The sequence below is a fragment of the Gadus macrocephalus genome, chromosome 20 (assembly GCF_031168955.1).
Source record: "Gadus macrocephalus chromosome 20, ASM3116895v1".
Taxonomy (NCBI): Eukaryota; Metazoa; Chordata; class Actinopteri; order Gadiformes; family Gadidae; genus Gadus; species Gadus macrocephalus.
In genome coordinates, this window is record NC_082401.1 from 304,677 (window position 1) to 323,759 (window position 19,083).

At 43.8% G+C, this 19,083-nt stretch overlaps 2 protein-coding genes across 2 annotated transcripts in view; both read right to left on the reverse strand.

The window, feature by feature from the left end:
- LOC132448861 (uncharacterized) overlaps positions 1 to 19,083 on the reverse strand; it is a 332,340-nt gene that overhangs the window by 182,290 nt on the left and 130,967 nt on the right. The window lies entirely within an intron of this gene.
- On the reverse strand, positions 7,342 to 9,072 carry LOC132448866 (uncharacterized). The gene is made up of 2 exons (XM_060040412.1): positions 8,900 to 9,072; positions 7,342 to 8,339 (listed from the first exon to the last, which is right to left on the reverse strand). The coding sequence occupies exons 1-2, from the start codon at positions 9,070 to 9,072 to the stop codon at positions 7,442 to 7,444; spliced, it is 1,071 nt and encodes a 356-aa protein (XP_059896395.1). The 3' UTR covers positions 7,342 to 7,441.

Consider the following 19,083-nt stretch of genomic DNA (forward strand, 5'->3'; position numbering starts at 1 on the left):
GCTCAGCACGTGTTTAGAATACATCTTCAATCTCCTTTTGCTTCATAGTCATAGTTTACCATACCGAAATACTTTACCAAATAAAGTAACTGTTAAAAGCTATCCTTTGGATTTTGAACCTTTCCTTGAAGAAATACGTAATACTACCACTACCTCCTATGCTTCTCTGCAACCCCCGCTCGCTGAAAAACAAGCTGGATGATCTGCGTCAACAGGATCTGCTACGAGTATCGTGAGTCGGGCTTAATGGCCTTTACGGAAACATGGTTTAACGAAGATGTGACGGACAGCTACATTCAAATTGAATGTAGTTTTTCCCACATACGCCTAGACAGAGACATTAACTCGGGGAAGACACAGGGAGGCGGGGTGTGTGTGTACATCAAGGACAGTTGGTGTCGTAACTTTGCGGTGAGACAAAATTTGCAACCCTGATCTGGAGCTGCTGTGTGTTACCCTGCGGCCATATTATCTCCCGAGGGAATTTACTAACATTTTTGTGTGTGTTGTGTACATCCCGCCAAGCGGCAACGCTGCCAGAGCAGCTAATGCAATCACGGACTGTGTGCACCGCCATCTACAAGCTAAACCGGACGCCCCCATGTTTATACTGGGAGATTTTAACCACTGCAGCCTTAACAAATCATTACCTGGCTTTCACCAATATGTTAAGTGTAGCACCAGAAACAACAACATTCTTGATAAATGCTATGGCAATATTAAAGACGCCTACACAGCCAGAGCTAGACCCCCCCTGAGTAACTCTGACTACAATGCCATTCAGCTGCTCCCTACATATAGGTCAGTCTTTAAGTCCAGCAAACCAGTGACTCAGTCAGTGAAGGTATGGTCCACTGACAAAGTGGAGGAGCTGAAGGGATGTTTTCTCTGTACGGACTGGGATCTCTTTTTCAGGGATACAGACATTGACAATATCACGGAGCTTATCACTGCCTACATATGTTTTTGTATAGATTCTGTCATACCCCAGAAAATGGTTAAACGATATCCTAACAACAAACCATACATCACAAAAGACATTAAGGATTGCATCAACAGAAAAAGAGCAGCCTTTAAATCTGGGGATAAAGCAGGAGTCCGGGCTGCTCAAAAAGAACTCAATGCTCTAATAAAGGCAGCCCGGCAGCAACACAGGGAGAGGGCAGAACAAAATCTATCAGAAGCCAACACAAAGAAACTTTGGGACTCCATCAGACAAATGACAAACATGGACACAAAGAAGAAGCCTCTTTTTGCCCAGAACGAGGCGGCAAGGGCCAACGAACTGAATGAATTTTATATGCGTTTTAACTCTGATAACGGCAGTGAGTGTGCAGCAGTTTTGGACAATGTCATTTGTGATGTGAACCGGGATAGAATTGTGCTAGAGCCACATTCTGTAACTAAGATATTTAAAGGCATACAGACTAACAAAGCGACAGGTCCGGACAATCTGTCTGATTTTTTTCTCAAAAATGTTGCAGATGAACTCTCTCCAGTATGGCACAAATTATTTCAGCTCTCCATAGACACATTCACAGTACCCAACTTATGGAAAAAATCAATCATAATCCCGGTACCCAAGAAAGTATGCCCTCAAGAGGACAATGACTATCGGCCGGTGGCCATTACCTCCAATGTTTTTAAATCTCTAGAGAGGCTTATGATTGAAGTACTCCATTCAGAAGTAGAACCCATGCTTGACACAAACCAATTTGCTTACACCAAAAACCGGAGCACGAGCGATGCCATATTAACAATAATGCACCTCATTCTTAAGCACCTAGAGAGTCCTAATGCGTATGCCAGATTGCTTTTTGTTGATTTTAGCTCTGCTTTCAACTTAATCCAGCCAGACATCCTTCTCAAGAAACTGGTAGAACTAAAAGTCAACCCTTTTTTAATCCGGTGGTACCACTCATTCCTGTCAAACAGGCCTCAACAGGTGAAATTTAACGGGTCTTTGTCTGACTCTGCAGTCTGTAGCACCGGCGCCCCCCAAGGCTGCGTCAGCTCTCCGTTCTTCTTTACATTATACACTAATGACTGCGTCATTACTGCACCTAACCAACACATAGTAAAGTTTTCTGATGACACTGTCATTCTCAGTCTTCTCACTAAAAACACAGACATCAGTGTTCACAAAGCTGCTGTGGCAGGGCCGGCGATCGGCATAGGCGAGCTAGGCGACCGCCTAGGGCGACAAATGCGTTGGGGGCGCCCTCTGGTGGCGCCCTTAATTAAAAAATATATCAATTAAAATATATGACGCGAACGGAGAAGAGAGGGGGCGCGGGAGCAATTGTCAGGGCGGCCCGAAACCGTCAGCGTAGCACCCCCCCCCCCCCCGCTCGCAAGACCTGTCCAGGGCGCAAGTTGATTTCGAGTCGCCTAGGGCTCCGAAACGGCCAGCGCCGGCCCTGTGCTGTGGACACGTTTGTTAATTGGTGTGACTCACACCAACTACATATCAACACAAAAAAGACATTAGAAATGTTGGTGGATCCCAGATCAGTTGGTGACAAAAGCACTGTGACCATACATGGTTCTGGCATTGCACAGGTGTCCTCCTTCAAGTACCTAGGGCAGCGTTACTCATTGCGCGGCTCCCGAGTCACATGCGGCTCGTCAAGCTATAATTGGTGGCTCGCATGGTAGCTTCCTATGTGGTAACACAGCCAATACACCTTTTCAAATGTGCTTCATAAACGTACAACATTGCACTACAAAAACGCAAACATCTGAATTATACTTGTCCCTTCACCCAAATAATGAAGGAGAAATTAAAAGTATTAAGCCTTAATGGTGATCCCTAAAGGGGGAATTGTCAACCTGTCAAACCTGGCAACGCAGCCCGCAAGCGTGTGGCATTGTTTACAACACGTGACCGCTCAAAATTTAAAGGCGGGCTACGTAAGCTCCGCAAGCTCCGCTTGCCAGCTGAAATACGAAATGGACCGGTTTTTAATAAAAAGGGACAGAAAATAACTCAAAAACCAGACGAACAGACAGACAGTGTTGCTAGTGGAGTGGATGAGGGAAATAAGTCTGAGGACAAAAATCAGCAGGAAGACATCGGAGAGGGGACGGGCAGAGAAACGGCAGGTGTAATTAAAAAACGAAAAATAAGAAGCATACAAGATGAGCACAGAAAATTTCAAGAGAAGTGGAGAAGTGGACGGACGAATTCCTGTTTGTTTTGCACGGTATGAACCCTCTGTTTGATTTGCAAACAAACCCGTGCCGGTTTCAAACGAAGCAATCTGGAGCGCCATTTCAAAACGGCGCATCCAAAATTCAATGAAATTTACCCGCCTGGCAGTGAACTAAGAATTAAGAAAACTGCACAGCTCACTGCTTCACTGTGTGAGCAGCAAAATCTAATCCACCACATGTCTCTTTGTCCTCTCTTTCGCTGACCAGTCCTGGGAATAACATAATTGTATTAGGCTACTCCCCTCATCCCCTTAAGTCTGGGACGTAACACCAATTTATATGAAGAAATGCACATTTGCAAAGGTGACTTAGCATGTTGTCATAAAAGTGGCTCTCCTTTTGATTTTGCAATGCCAATGTGGCTCTGGTCAAAAAAATAGTGAGGATCACTGACCTAGGGGTACATATCGACTGTGACTTGAGCTGGCGCACACATGTGGCAGATGTGTGTGCCAGAACTCACCAACGCCTCCATTTCATGCGCAGACTTAGGGTTTTTGGGGTCAGTAAAAATATCATGATCATATTCTACAGGGCAACAATTGAGTCCATTCTCCGAAACGGTATTACCAGCTGGTTTGGGAACCTAACTGTCAAGTCAAAAACACAGATTTTCAACCTAGTTAAGACAGTAGGCAAAATCATTGGAACACCAGTACCTCTCAACCCACAGGAGCTCTTTGAACAAACTACAATAAGACAGGCTCAGACTATCCTATCTGAAAGCTCCCATCCTCTGCACTCTGAATATACACTGTTAAACTCAGGTAGGAGGTATAGGGTTTCTCTGTGCAAACACAACAGGTACAAACACTCATTCATCCCTCTCTCAGTCAAGCTCATCAATGAAAAACTGTGAAAATGACTGTATGACAACATGTGAGAAGCAATGTCTTTTTGACAGTGGAATGTATGTTATGAGATGGAGTAATGTATAGGTAGCTAGGACTATATGGGGAGTGGGGGGAGGGATAACTGTATGCACAGGGAACAAGATCTGGTAGATGAGTATGCAAGGATGAATGAATGAGACCAGAATTAATGTTGATCGTATGCCTGGTTGGATTGCTATTGCTATTGTTGCACAGGTATGGATGTATGAATGGAGGAGCAGTTTTTGGTCAGGATGAATGCTGAGTGTATGGTGTGATTGCTATTTGCACAGGAGTGTGGGAATTTACAGATAGCTATTTTTGCACATGAATGCTTGTTTGCACAATACTATGTACAACAGTTTTTGAGCCTGTTTGTCCAATAGTTTTTACTGATCGTTTTCGTATCTGTGATTTGCCAATACTATGTACAACAATTTTGCACTTGCCCATGTGATGAACTGACTGTATGTTGTATGTTGTATGTTGTTTCATACTGATGTGATGCAGCTATTGCCCAGATCCAAACAAATTTCTCCCCTGGGAGACACAATAAATTGACTTGACTTGACTTGAGAAATTAAGGCCAGTCGCTCCGCCGAAACGCAGCTTTCCGTCGCGACCATGAATGCTATATAATTACATTATACATACATTGTAATTACTCACAAGCAAGTAGTGGTAGATTATATATATATATATACTGTATATCCTATATTTCTTGACAATATTATCTCCTGTTGACGAACGATAGAATAAGGCTTTGCTCACCATGTCCATTTCACGTTAGACTAGCTATAGTCTGATTCTGGTGGCAACTTAGCTGTCTCAACAGCTCTTAGCTCTCAACATAACACATGATCTACGTGACATGACTGAATTTTACAATTACAAATAGAAACAATTGTTTAGTCTTACTTGTGAAAGGTAATTCCTTGCGATCTTGTTTGAATCGTCCTGACGGTGGTGCACCCCCAAGCGGCGCATGAAGTAGGCATCTTCACTCCGAAGACGAAATAACTCCCGTAACAAGATGGCGCCGACGATTTATGCCAAGGCCGAAGGGGGCGTCTACCTATATGATGTCTATGTGTGCAGCCGTCCTGTCCTGTACGACACCACGATAGTGTCGTACAGGGACAGGAACAAAAAAGAGAGGGCGTGGGTCGACGTGGCCAAGGATACTGGCTGTTCTGGTAAGATCAGTGAATAATGTGTGTGTGTATTTTGCTTGGCTTCAGCTATCGGTTGTGTTCTACTATGAAAGAAGTTAGCGCCGGTTAGCGGTAGCAACAGTTAGCAGTAATATTAAGTGATACTACTACAACAGACTGTCCTGCTTGTCAGGTTACACAACTTAATATGTATATATTTTCTTGTCAGTGGACGCATGTCGCAGGAAGTGGAAGTCGCTCAGGGACAGGTACATGAGACACAAAAAGAGGGAAAAAAGAGCGGGTCAGCGGCAGGGACAGTCAAGAGATGGAAATTCATTGGGGTCCTGTCCTTCCTCGACCCCTTTGTCACCCCGAGGGAGACCAGCAGCAACTTACCTCGGGGGGCAGAGGAGGTAGAGGAGGATGGGGCTCCAGAGACTTCACTGTCAGGGGCAGGAGAAGATGAGGAGCTTGAGGAGGCAGCAGCAGAGCCATCCCACATAGCAGGTTTGTTGACAAGTGAAGACACGTACAGCTTCTGTATTATGGCCACAGGAACGGTTTACAGTGCGGCACGATTCTGTCTATCTTTAATGTGCTGTAATAGAGATCATGCATATATCATCCAAGCAAAAAAAAACAAGTCTTCTTTCTCAATAACATAGACCAGCCCAGCAGTGAGTCAGACACAGAGGACGCAGCTCCTGCTCCTGCCCCTGCCCCTGCCCCTGCCCCTGCTCCTGCTCCTGCTCCTGCTCCTGCTCCTGCTCCTGCCCCTGTCCCTGCCCCTGCCCCTGCCCCTGCCCCTGCCCCTGCTCCTGCTCCTGCCCCTGCCCCTGCCCCTGCTCCTGTCCCTGCCCCTGCTCCTGGCCCTGTCCCTGCCGCTGGCCCTTCCCGTGTACCTGTCCCTGAGGCTGGCCCTGTCCCTGCCCCTGCCCCTGCCCCTGCTCCTGCCCCTGTCCCTGCCGCTGGCCCTTCCTGTGTACCTGTCCCTGAGGCTGGCCCTGCCCCAAGACCACAGAGCGGTATGTACAGGACAAAGATGTATAGCATTAATTTCAGGGGTTCAACTATGTTTATGGCTAACCGTTTAAGCTTTAACTGATAAGAAGACGGTTTATGGATTACTACTAGTGCCGTCAAGCAATTAAAAAAATTAATCAAATTAATTACAGGCTCTGTGATTAATTCATCTAAATTAATCGCATACCTATACGACACTTTTATGCCTGTTTATAAACAGCTGTATAGCCTACCGTTTGTTTCCCTCCCTTCTCTCTCTCTCGTAACTTCTTGATCCTCCCCTGATTAATCGAAATTAACGTGTTAATTTGACAGCCCTAATTAATACTATAAGTTAAAGTTACAACACTTCAAACAAAACACACATGCATGTTCAATAGGCTTTTCACTTATTGTATTGCACTAACTTACAAATTATGGTGTTTTACATTCCATACAATCAATCAATCAATCAATCAATTTATTATTTAAAGTGCAAAATCACCATGGTACATGGTCTCAATACACTTTACAAAATATCAAGTACAATAATAACAATATTAAAACACCACAGGAATATGATAAAACAGTTAAAAATTTATTTATACAGGGACGAAGAGGAAGAGAGCCAGGGTACCGGAGGGAAACACAAATATCCAGACAGCCATCCTCCAGGCCCTGCAGAGGCAAAATGCTGTGCCTACCCCTACCCCGCTCTCTGGGAATGAGCACTTTGTCATGGGCCTAGTTCCTTCCCTGGATAGAATGCCACCTGAAGTACTGGAGTACGTTAAATTCCAAATTCGTTAGGTCATATTTGACAATTCTAATTTCACCCTTAATTTGGAACCTGTTTAAGCTTATTAGCTAGTGGTGGTGACAATCTCTCCAGGGAAAGAACTAGGCTGATGTCACTGTTAACTGTTCATTTGTTATTGTTCCGTTATGTTTATATTATATTGTTCTTATGTTATTTTTGTTACTTATATAATTATTTTTTAAATAAAATATTTCTCACAACTCTTCTCTCAATATATGATTTTAAGATCTAGCATGCATGGACACAAATATACATTTTTAATAACACTACTTAATTGAACAATTTTAATAACAATTTAATAATAATGAAGGAATCCCTTTGGTTTTGTGTGGGTGGCTCTTAAAAGAGCCGTTTTGGGGTTGTTGTGCACTGCACTATACGATGGTGTCATGCCACGAGACGGTCCCTTCTGCAGAGAAGTAGGAGGTGAAGGTCTCGCGGATCCGGATGGCCTCTCTCCCAGCGTTGTTGGCAGCCACTCTCCCCAGCCCTGGCAGAGGCAACACCACACCAACAGGGAGGCAATCTCTCACTGCTGCTGTTGGTGCTGTTCTGCGGAGGAGGTTGTGGAGCACACAGGTGGCCTTGACGCATCTCTCCGCCAGCTCAGGACGGAGCTCGATGACCCTCCGGTAGATCCGCCACTGGGAGGAGAGGATGCCGAAGGCGTTCTCAACCATCAACCGAGCCCGGGACAGTCGGTAGTTAAACACGCGCCGCTCTCGGGGGAGGATGCGTCCGGGGAATGGCCTCATGAGGTCGGTCCGTAGCGGAAAGGCCTCGTCCGCTACAAACACATGAGGCAGGGGTCCTCTCTGCGCAGCCGCTGACAGTACTCTGTCAGCAGGGAGCTTGAGATCGCCAGCTCGGAGGGCCTGACCAAACACCGAGTTGGCCAGAATTCCTCCATCACTGGTTCTCCCATAGCCCCCCACATCGATGATGCGGAAGCACTTGTCTGCGTCGACAACTGCCAAGAGAACAATGGAAAATGTTCCCTTGTAGTTGAAGAACTGCGAACCGGAGTTCGCAGGGGCCTTCAGAACAACATGCTTCCCATCGATGGCACCGCAACAGAGGGGGAAGTTCCACTGCTCCTCGAACTGCTGCGCAATCAGCCTCCAGTCCTCGGTAGTGGGCACAGCCATGAACTCCTCCACCAGGCAGTCCCATATAGCCGTCACCCCTTTGGACACGATGGAAGCCACGGTGGAGGCCCCGACCCGGAAGCTGGTGGCTATCGTCCGGAACGAATCGCCCGTAGCCAGGAATCTGCAACACATGAATTTTTTATTGTAGCCTTATTGAGAATTTTAGTTGTATACCAAATATGTAGGCCAATTATCTTGCTGATATCACTGCACAGGTATATGTCTTGACTAGCGATTTGCATCAGCTTATTTTATTTTCAAAAGCATGACAAGGAGGTCAAGAATGAATATGTTGGAGCCATGATGCATTTATTTATTTTGTTTATATAAAACTCAGGTGACATGCATGTATATGAAGATTTGTGTTTAGGTTGAAACCATAGATAATATATAAAAACACTGTTGAAACACTGGGTGGAGCATTGACAGCATTGGAAATAGGTGTATGCACTATCAGAACGCGCCCGAACAATTTCTCCCCGTTGTGTATATAGTTTTTGACTACAGAATGTGCTGATTGTTATAGAGTAATTAGGCTATGAAACCGCAACTTACCGGAGACAGATAGACAGGCGCTCCGCAGCTGATATGGAGCGCCTGTAGTTGGTGTCCTGACGGGAGATCCTGGCACCAACCCGGGCTAGCAGGTCATCGAACTGGGCCCGACTCAGTCGAAAGTACCGCTGAAACCGGCCGTCATCCAGGCGGAGTTCTTGGAGCAAGTGGTGAAACTCACCCAGCTGTGGCCGTCTCCGGAGGATGTCGTGCACCCAAAGACGACGGCGTTTGCGTTTGCGACGCTCCTCGGACTCCCACAGCAAATAAAGCGCAGCGATGTTGGCGATGCCAGCCATGTTTCAGCAAAAGAAAAATGGCGGGGGGGGGAAAGTTTTGGGCGGTCTCATCTACGCGCGTATGCGTACGCGCGTAGCTGACCATTTTTGACACAAATTGGTCAAGCAACATTTTAGCTGCGTATCGCGCGTACATGGTACGCGAGGTACGCGCTTGGTGTGTTCGCACCTTTAGGGAGCAAACGGCACTTACAATAACTAAAGACACCCGACGGCTAATTAGGACAGCCAGAAGTAAATTCCCCCAGGCTCGCATCGCTATTCCCCTTTTAACCGTGTCTATTAAATTATCCGCCGGCCAATTCCGTTGCGTTAAGGCCTTTAACACCTTCGTTAGGGATAACATTGAAGACGTCGACTCCCGTTCCGGCTACCTTAATCAACTGTCGTTACTTAAATTCCGTGTCCTCAAAACGGTCACACACTCACTGTGCAGCCCGTTGTCCTCACAGCGTTCGCCCACCACCAGCCCAGCGACAGCACCACCGGCACCTGCACACTTATACATTGACACACATAATCTCAGCCACATAGTCACCTTAGCCTCCCCCTTAATAGAATTAGATCCATCCCCCACTCACTCTGCTCCTCCTCCCCCTCCTGTAGATTCCACCTCGCAGCGGCCCAGACCACAGACCCGGACTGGTACAGGTACAGCGGAGAGACTCAACCAGGTGGCTGAACAGAACACCATGATGATGGGTCAAAGCAAAGGGAGGTGCCCCAAAAAGCAATCCCAATCTGAAGCCACCTAAAATAACACTGAGTCTCCTCCGCTGTCCGTCCAGTCCGCGAACACACCTTCACAGCGCACTGTGCAGCTTAGACTCCACCACACCCTTAATTCGGCCACGTTAAGTCCCCGCACCATCAATCCCGAGAGCAGACGGCCGAGTGTAACTACCAACCCCAAGCCTCGACCGAACAAGACGATATTCGAAATGACCAGACATGATCCTACGGGGCATAAAGTTAGGGATTGGACTATTCATTCCATCAAGCCCGTAGTGATCATCGGTGACTCAAACCTGAGTCGGATCCCTTCCCACACACACACACATAGACGTCCAAATTGACAGCTACCCCAGTGCCAAATACCAACACATCACACGGATCTTAGATAAAAATCCCCCCAATTCACACACAAAGGTTGTGGTGCTATCTCTGGGCATAAACCATAGGGAGAACCTGTTTGAGTCGACAACGGGCTTCCTCCAGGCACTGCACCGTAAAACCGTAGAAAAATACCCGCAGGCCACAATCTATGACCCCCTCATTAATTTCTCACATACTAACCCATACGAACCTTAGGTTAAACCTAACCCTAACCCTAACATCGACACTGTCCTGGGCCTTGAGGCTGTGAAAGAGCATTGGGTTCGTCACCTGATCCATCTCGTCCTGATACATTTATTTTAAAGTTTTTAGAAATCACTCTCACCCGTAACGACTTTTTATTTGACAAATCGTTCTTTTTACAGATATGCGGCTGCGCTATGGGGAGGAAATATTCACCGGCCTACGCGGACATTTATCTAGCCGACTGGGAGGAATCTGCGTTTCTTAAATGCCCGTCACGCCCCTTAATTTACTTCCGTTATCTAGATGACATCTTTGGCCTCTGGGACAAATCCGAAGCGGAATTCAACCACTTTATATCCTCAACTCACACCAGCCCCGTATAAATAATTAAATAATTTCCCTCTGGGATTACCTACCTACCTACCTACCTACCTACCTACCTACCTACCTACCTACCTACCTACCTACCTTACTTAACTGTGCTTACCTTAATTAACCTGTTAAGCCCTAGGCCTATTTCACAGGCCTCCTGCCCGAAATGACATGCCCATAATGAATAGAGTATGCCTCCACAACTACAAGGGCTATATGAATAAAGTCTGTTTCAAAAAGAAGGTAACACCTGTGAGGTGGCTGCAGAAGTGTCAGAATCTATATAGATGTTACTGTGTCAGAGTAAATTCAGCTAGAACATAGTAAGAAATGTCAATTTTTAATTTCCGCCTAGAAAAAACACATTATTTAGAGTGAATACCACCTTGAAACTATGGGATAGTAGCCCAGAACCTTTAGGGAAACATATAACAACATCTGATGAGTACCCTGTGGCAGGATAAATGCTAATAAAGTGATTTTAGAGAGGTTTTAGTACAGGTAGGTCCAGACGGACTAAATGGTGCCATTTGGGCACTTTTGGGCACCATCAGTGCCATTTGACCTTTATAAGGTACCAGACTGTAAAACTAATTTTATTTCACTGACATATCACTATAGGTATTCATTCCATCCAAATTCAACAGTTTTGACTTGTTTTGAAATTTCACCCAGACCTCTATACATTTTCCCAGTCAAAGAAAACCATACAATCGAAATGAAGTTTGACTCCAACTGGAGCAGATATATTTGAGAACAACATATAATAAAACCAAACTGTAAAAACAAAGGTAAAAACACAGCTAAAAACTACAATCACTAGGGATAAAGATATATATATATATTAGGGCCCGACCGATTTATCGGCCTGCCGATTTAATCGGCCGATTATAGCCTTTTTGAAAATAATCGGCATCGGCCAAAAAGACGCCGATTACAACCGATTTATTTGATTTTTTTTATAAATGTTATTGCGATTAGTATCCTGCAGATTGCGCTCCTACTCGCCTTGCTAACTAACAACTTTAGCTGGAGTAAAAAAGAGGAGATTGAATTTTACCGTACAACATGAAAGCACGCTCGCTCAGGCAGCTGCGCGCTCACCTCACCAATGTACACAAGACGCGTTGTTTGAGCATGTTGTGCCTGTTTTTCTTTAGGTCCCAGGCCATGTTAATTTGTTATACTGTAGACTCTAACGGTGAGACCATACTGCTCAGCACGCACGTGTTAGTCACTGCTCACGAGCGCAGCACATTGGGAGTTTGTTATTTATTTTACATTTTACATTACACTCATTTTTGACTGTAAATGTATTCTAAAACACTCAAAGGTTCTGCATTCAATTCACATATTCGTCAAAAGTGTTTAAAGTATATTTAAGGTATCAAAAACTACGTTTTATGTTTTTTTTTTTTTTTTTTTTTTAATCGGCAGATTAAATCGTAATCGTAATTTTTCTCTGAAAATAATCGGCATCGGCATCGGCACTCAAAAATCAATATCGGTCGGGCCCTAATATATATATATATATATATATAAACAGAGGTGGGGGGGCTGACGCTGGAGCAGGAGCAGTCGATGAAGGTGGCTCATAATCAGCATCATCATCACTGTGGAACCCAAGAAGAAGAAAGAAAAGAATGTAACTTCAAACAGACAAGTAACAATATGTTGGGGTAAACAAGACATGTACTGGAGTGTGAGTGTGTGGAATGAGTAGAGTGAGTAGGGTGATCGATAGATAGATAATATCTAATAAGGTGATAGATCGTCAATTTGACACCAAATCAATAAGTAATCGATAACAGAGATTACATACCTTTCCGGTGATGGAATTCGATATTCTGAATCACTGTTGTCCGTGTCCAGTTCTGGCAACAGCAAGTCACTGACGTCAGACGACGACTCAAGAGGGACTACAGTAGCCCCACTGTCGCTAATGATAGCGAATGCCTCCGCAAAAGTATAGGTCTTTCTCCTGCCTGCCATTATTTATTTAAAAATAATAACAAATAGAAGAAAAAGGCAAGAAAATACAAAATAACTAGCTAACTAGAATGCAAACGAAGCGTGTAGTAGGAGCGTATATCTCTATCTAGCCGGAGTGTCTGAAGAGTGCTCAGAAAGTTCTCGGCGCTTCTGACGCGAATTATGCTGACCTTCCAGTCAAACCCTGGAAGATATCTTGGGTGTCCATTGGTCAATTTGGATGATTGACCCCTCTATCGAACCGGTAGAGCCAATAGAGTCGAGGGACAGTCAAGTCGAGGGACCCAAATTCATGTAAAAAAAACACTATTCGCCAATCAAAAGTATCACATTGTATAACGTTTTTTATTTGTTTATTTATTTTGCTCTTCTTTGGCTGCTACACTGTAAAAAGTGTTACGGGCAGTTGTTCATTCAAACTAATAACTGTCATTGAAAACAGGATACAATTATTGATTTGATTGTGTAACTCATTCTTTTTGCATTTTGAGACACCAAGTTTGATTTAAACTGAAATAAATATACGTCCAATGGACACAAAACAAAGTTTTTGATTTCTCTCAAACTATTTTTTTTTATTCATGACCTGAATGTAATATTTTTAGTTTGAGTCGAATATGAATTAGAATTTGCATGCAGTCGGAGCACATTCAGGTCCCAGTCTCAGAACGTGAGAGCTCTCTTTTTGGTTGTTACATCCTTGGAGGATTTCGTCCAAAGATAAACGTAAGTAGCAAATCAGTTTCAGATAATCAATGTTTTAGTATTTTGTGTGTTTTTTTTGTGCAAAATTGCTATAGCAAGGGTGGATTACCGCATGGGCACACCGGGCACATGCCCGGGGCCTTAAGCCAGAGCTTCTGTGTGAAGTCGCTGTTAGTAACTTTTAATGTTGTACTGTCGAAGCAATCAGTAGAGAAATACAGAAATACAAAATGCAGGCCTACTACTACTTAGCAAAATAAAAAGGGGAGCCTGCGGAGCAGTGTTAATTGTGTTATTAAAAGCACTGCTGCTGCGGCTCCCCGTTTAGCGCCATTGCTTCCATTGTTCTTTTGAATAGACGCAGTGCATTCTGGGGCGGTTGAGTACGTCTAGTAAGCTAGCGATGCTTACACAAAATCTTTCCGGAAGTAGAAGACATTCGGATACTACTCGCTTACCTAAAACTCGCTTACTACGTTCTGCTTACTCAATTTGACGTCATAGTTAGTAGGAGTAGTAAGCAAGTACGCGGTTTCGAACACACCCCAAGGTCTCTGAAACCCGTAACGTCGTAACCAACGGCAGAAAACCGACCCAAAACAAACCCCGGTTACCCCGGCAACCCCCAACACGGTCTCACTCGCGTGCAGGCCCCCACCCTCCTGTTCTTCCAAGGCCCTCCCCCAGCTGACCTAATGATTCGCCCCCACGCTGATTGACAAGAAGAACATTACAATACATGCGCATAGAACAACTGGCATAACGGACAACGAAATATAATGCAACACATAACACACAAACTATTTAACTGTCCCAGGGTCGCTACATTATAGTACTATAGTGTGACGTCAAGTTTCCATAGCAACCGATTTTCGGTTCTAAACCAACCAAATGAAGGGGGGAAATCCTATGCCACTCAAACCTTTTATAGAAAAGGAATGATTTTTTTTGGAAATTGATTTGCGAGTTTGCTTTCCCAATGATATAAGTAATATTGAGAATAGATTGTCTTCATATAAAAAAAAAACTAAACTAAAGTAGGCTAACATTTACAAACTTTTCCTTTTAATACCCCAGGGGAATACATGAATGGCCTCGACATTTTTCGATTGGTGTTGATTTTCACCTCTTGAAATTGATTCATTTTCATTTTGAAAGAAACAACACATGGAAGCAATGGAAAACGCCATCTCTTGTTCGGTCGTTTAGAACAGAAAATCCGGTTGCCATGACAACGTGACGTTTTCCCTTTAGTACTCTATTTGACTGGAACTACTTAGCAGTTCCAGTTAGTGTGGCTGTAGCCCACATACTCTGCTGCACGTAGAAGCTTCACCTGAGGTCTGTCATTGGGTGGAGAGAAAACACAGACTCTCTCGCTCTCCACCCAGCAACGTTTATTTATTGGTGTTGTATTACGTGGTCTTCAGAGAGTAGTAATTGTTTGTTTTATTTTGTATGCTTTCAGAAATACGTGGTCGCTCTCTTCAGTTCCCTGGCTGTAGCCATCTTCATCCAACCTGAAAAGTTAATATCTTGCGTCTACACTGCACATTGCTTTTTTTTAACCATTTCACAAATCACCCTTAAATATTAGACCCTCCCTCATTTACACATTTTCATAGCAGCAGATGGACTACTTATTTGTTTTAGTTCTGTTGATTGAACCAACACAGATCGGTGTATGTAGGGAATTTACTATTACTTCCTTTGTTTTCTCAGGTATCTGATGTGGAAATGCAAAGACTGCAGCCTGTCATTTTCAGAACGATCTGAGCTACTGAAACATTACCGCATTGACCATAGGTTTCACGGTAGGCGCCGTCCTTACCCATGCATCCATGCAAATTGCCCCTGTTCGTCCAAGACATGGAATGGTCTACAAAAACATATTGCTAGGAATCATCCTTCTCAGGAGTCCACACAAAAGATCTCTTCATTCAAGTGCTACATTTGTGACAACAATCAGCTTTCCACAGAGTATGATTTTTTTCTTCATATCAATCAACATTTGAAAAAAAATGAACAAGTCTCTTGTATGTTTGATGGTTGTTAATACAAAACAAACATATACAGCAGTTTCCGGACCCATAAATGGAGAAAACATCAGTCATGCACCGTTAATGACTTTAAAAGTGGAATAATTGTCACATCATCACTCAGTTCCAATCCTTCTGATTCATTGAACTCTGACCTGAATGAAGAAGTACAGCTGGATGAGCCAATTACTGAAGAGTCTAGAGATCTAGAAAAGGAATTTGAACTGAAATTAGCTTCACTTTTACTTAAATTGGAACATACATACTTAGTCTCCAGTACAGCTGTCAACGAATTGCTTGAGGAACTACAACATCTTATTGGAACTGACTCTGTGCCACTTAGTCTAAAAACAATTAATCAGGTTTTGGGAGGTAATGATTGTCATGTGGAAGCATCTGTTGTTGAAGAGTTAGCCACTGTTCTATGTTCTTCACATCCAATTCAAAAAGCAATAGTGAAACAAGGCCCATTGTCTACTTCTTGGAAGCGCAAATCGTATTATAGGAGAGAATTTGGTGTAGTGTCACCAGTGGAATATATTCTTGACAAAAGGAACAAAAAATCCTTACAGTATGTATCCGTGCTGAAAATATTGCAGCAGGTTCTAAATTCAGATTCTATATTGATAAAGACTGCCAATTTGAAAGGGAAATATCAGTCACCCGAGAGTGATAAAGCAGTTTACAGTTGTCCCTTTGATGGTGAAATTTTCAGAAACAACACATTTCTGTCTAAAGACTGTGCAATTTCACTTAACCTTTATATTGATGATTTCGAAATATGTAATCCCATTGGGACATCACGACGAAAACATAAAATCTGTGCCATCTATTGGACTTTAGGTAATCTGTCCCCCGGTTGTCAATCCTCACTGTCATCGATACAGTTGGCTCTTCTAGTCAGAAGTAATGATTTGAAGGTGTATGGCTATGAAGCAGTACTCGAGCCTCTCATTTGTGATTTAATTTCCTTGGAACAGCATGGTGTGTTTTTGCCAAAGTTAGGGAAATCTGTTAAGGGAACAGTGCAGTGTGTTATAGCCGACAATCTTGGAGCCCACAGCATCGCTGGATTTCTTGAAAGTTTTTCAGGTGGTCATGTATGCCGATTTTGTACAGCTTCCAAATCAGAAATTCAAACTAAGCAAGTAGACAGTGGAGCTTTTACATCAAGAACAGAATCCCTTCACGCAGACCATCTCAAAACCATAGAGGAACAATCTCTGTGGTGTCAAGAGGAGATGTGTCCTTTCTGAGAAACTCGGTCATTTCAAAGTTACTACCGGTTTCCCTCCAGATCTGGTCCATGATTTATTTGAAGGGATTGTTCCTGCAGAGATAGCTTTATGTCTGTCCATCTTCACATCTAAGAAATACTTTACACATATTCGCATATTTAAACGAGTCTATACTACATTTCCCCTTTAAGTGGATTGACAAAGTTAATTGTCCCCATCCAGTGCCATTGACCTTTGCATCTCGAAAGACAATAGGTGGCAATTCCCACGAGAACTGGTGTTTGTTAAGGTTTTTCCCCCTTCCTTGTTGGCCAGAAGGTGCCTGTTGAAGAACCTGCATGGAAAATACTGACTGATCTAAAGGATATTGTGGACCTTGTTGTCTCACCTGTTCATACAGAGGAATCAATTGCATATTTGAATTTCAAGATCTCAGAGCACAGAGTACGACTTCAAGAGGTTTTCCCAGACTACAACCTGCTGCCTAAGCATCATTATTTGGAACACTATCCTCAACTTATTCGTAAATTTGGACCATTAGTCTGTCTTTGGACATTGAGATTTGAAGCAAAGCACAGTTTTTTTAAGAGAGTTGTTCGATATACAAGATCTTTCAAGAATGTGTTGTTGTCTTTGGCAGAGCGACACCAATTTCACATGGCACAGCAGGTATTAATGTACTCTCAAAAACGTCTTCTGGAAGTGTCAAATGTTTCAACTCTTTCTGTTGATGTGTTGAAAGAGGAGATCGCACAAGCTATACGGCTGAAACACCCGACCGTGGACAATGTGTGTCTGGCAAAGAATGTCACTTACGATGGATTCAACTACAGAACTGGAATGATCCTTGCACATGGATCTTTGGCAGAGATCCTTGAATTCACAGAAATCATCCACATGTTGGTTCTGAAGGACAATCTTTTTTTCATTGTTCGGAAGCTGAGTGCGTGGCACTTGGAACACTTCAGGGCCTTTAAACTTGAAGTGAGCTCCACCAAAGACGTAATACTTGTGGCGCCAGATGAACTGACTGATCCATATCCGCTGGTGGATTACACTGTGGGAGGAGCGCGTTTGATGAAGAGATATATTCAAGTTTAAGGTCTGCATTTTCTCTAAAACATCCTATTTGCATATAATTAATTCTACTAAAAAGGTTAAATGGGCACTTAATTGACACTGTAATCTGCACTTATTACAATTATAACCTGTCTTTATGCCCACACAATGTGTTTGTGAATGTGAAGTAATGCTTTGGTCCTGTTGTGTGTAAAGACATCCAGGACGTTTTTGACACCAGCCTGCACTTCCATCGGTGGCCTGGGCATCACCATCTACATTCACCTTCCTTCAACACATCCAGGTAATAACAGTCCTTAACCTTGCTTGTTGTTAGCCATGCTCAGATAGGCTATCATTCGGAAAAAATGCTTTTATTCATCTGTAGAAACCGAGCGAGCTGATGACATGTCTCTTGTATTTCCCGGTCCTTTGTTATTTTAGGTGGTATTGAAGCAGCTTTCTGGAGCCTCACGCCGAGACGTAACTTGATTGGTCAATATGGCAAATCCGATACGACTCCTCATCTTGTTGAGTGACGACAGCTCAGTGAGGATGGATCTACCACTGGTGCCAGAGACCGTTGAAGAGCTCATTGAACAGGTCCAAGAAGCATGCCAACTTATTGGATGCATCAGGCTGCAATACAAGGATGTGGACTTTGGTGGAACATTTGTTAACCTGAGCACAACCTCCTCGATCAAGGATCTTGCCACCATCAAGGTCATACCGCTTGTTCCTGATAGTGATATCATTCTGGAATTTATAGACAGTGTCTCATCTAATTTGAGTGAGCTAGACTCAAGCTCCCTCTCAGCACACACTGATTCAGGTGACACAGTCATACTCAGCAGCAGCCCCTCCGGGAGACTCCGAACAGAGCCCTGGCAGTTCAACATCCCGACCTTCTCCTTTGAAACAGAAGGTCAACTCGAGAAAGGGAATGCTGAATACACAAGGAACCAAACTAGACTGACCCCTTCGTCAAAAATGCTGTCCGACATACTGGAAAGATTGGCAGAGAAGATTTTCTCCTACAAGGCATACCCCACTGATGCAGACTTGGGTGATGTTGCAGTGGCTCTGACAATTAAGCATCCCTGCCTGAGGCAATCAGACTCCTTCAATGAGAGCTACGGATGGAAAATTAGACTGAAGAGTAAGATGTGCAACTATCGCACTGAGCTCATGGTGAATACTCCCAAACATAAGTCACGAGACGATATCCCCTCCCAGCAAAGAACAACAAAAAGGCAAGAAGAGGTGAGGCCAATTTCTATCCTCAGACCAGCATTGCGACTCCA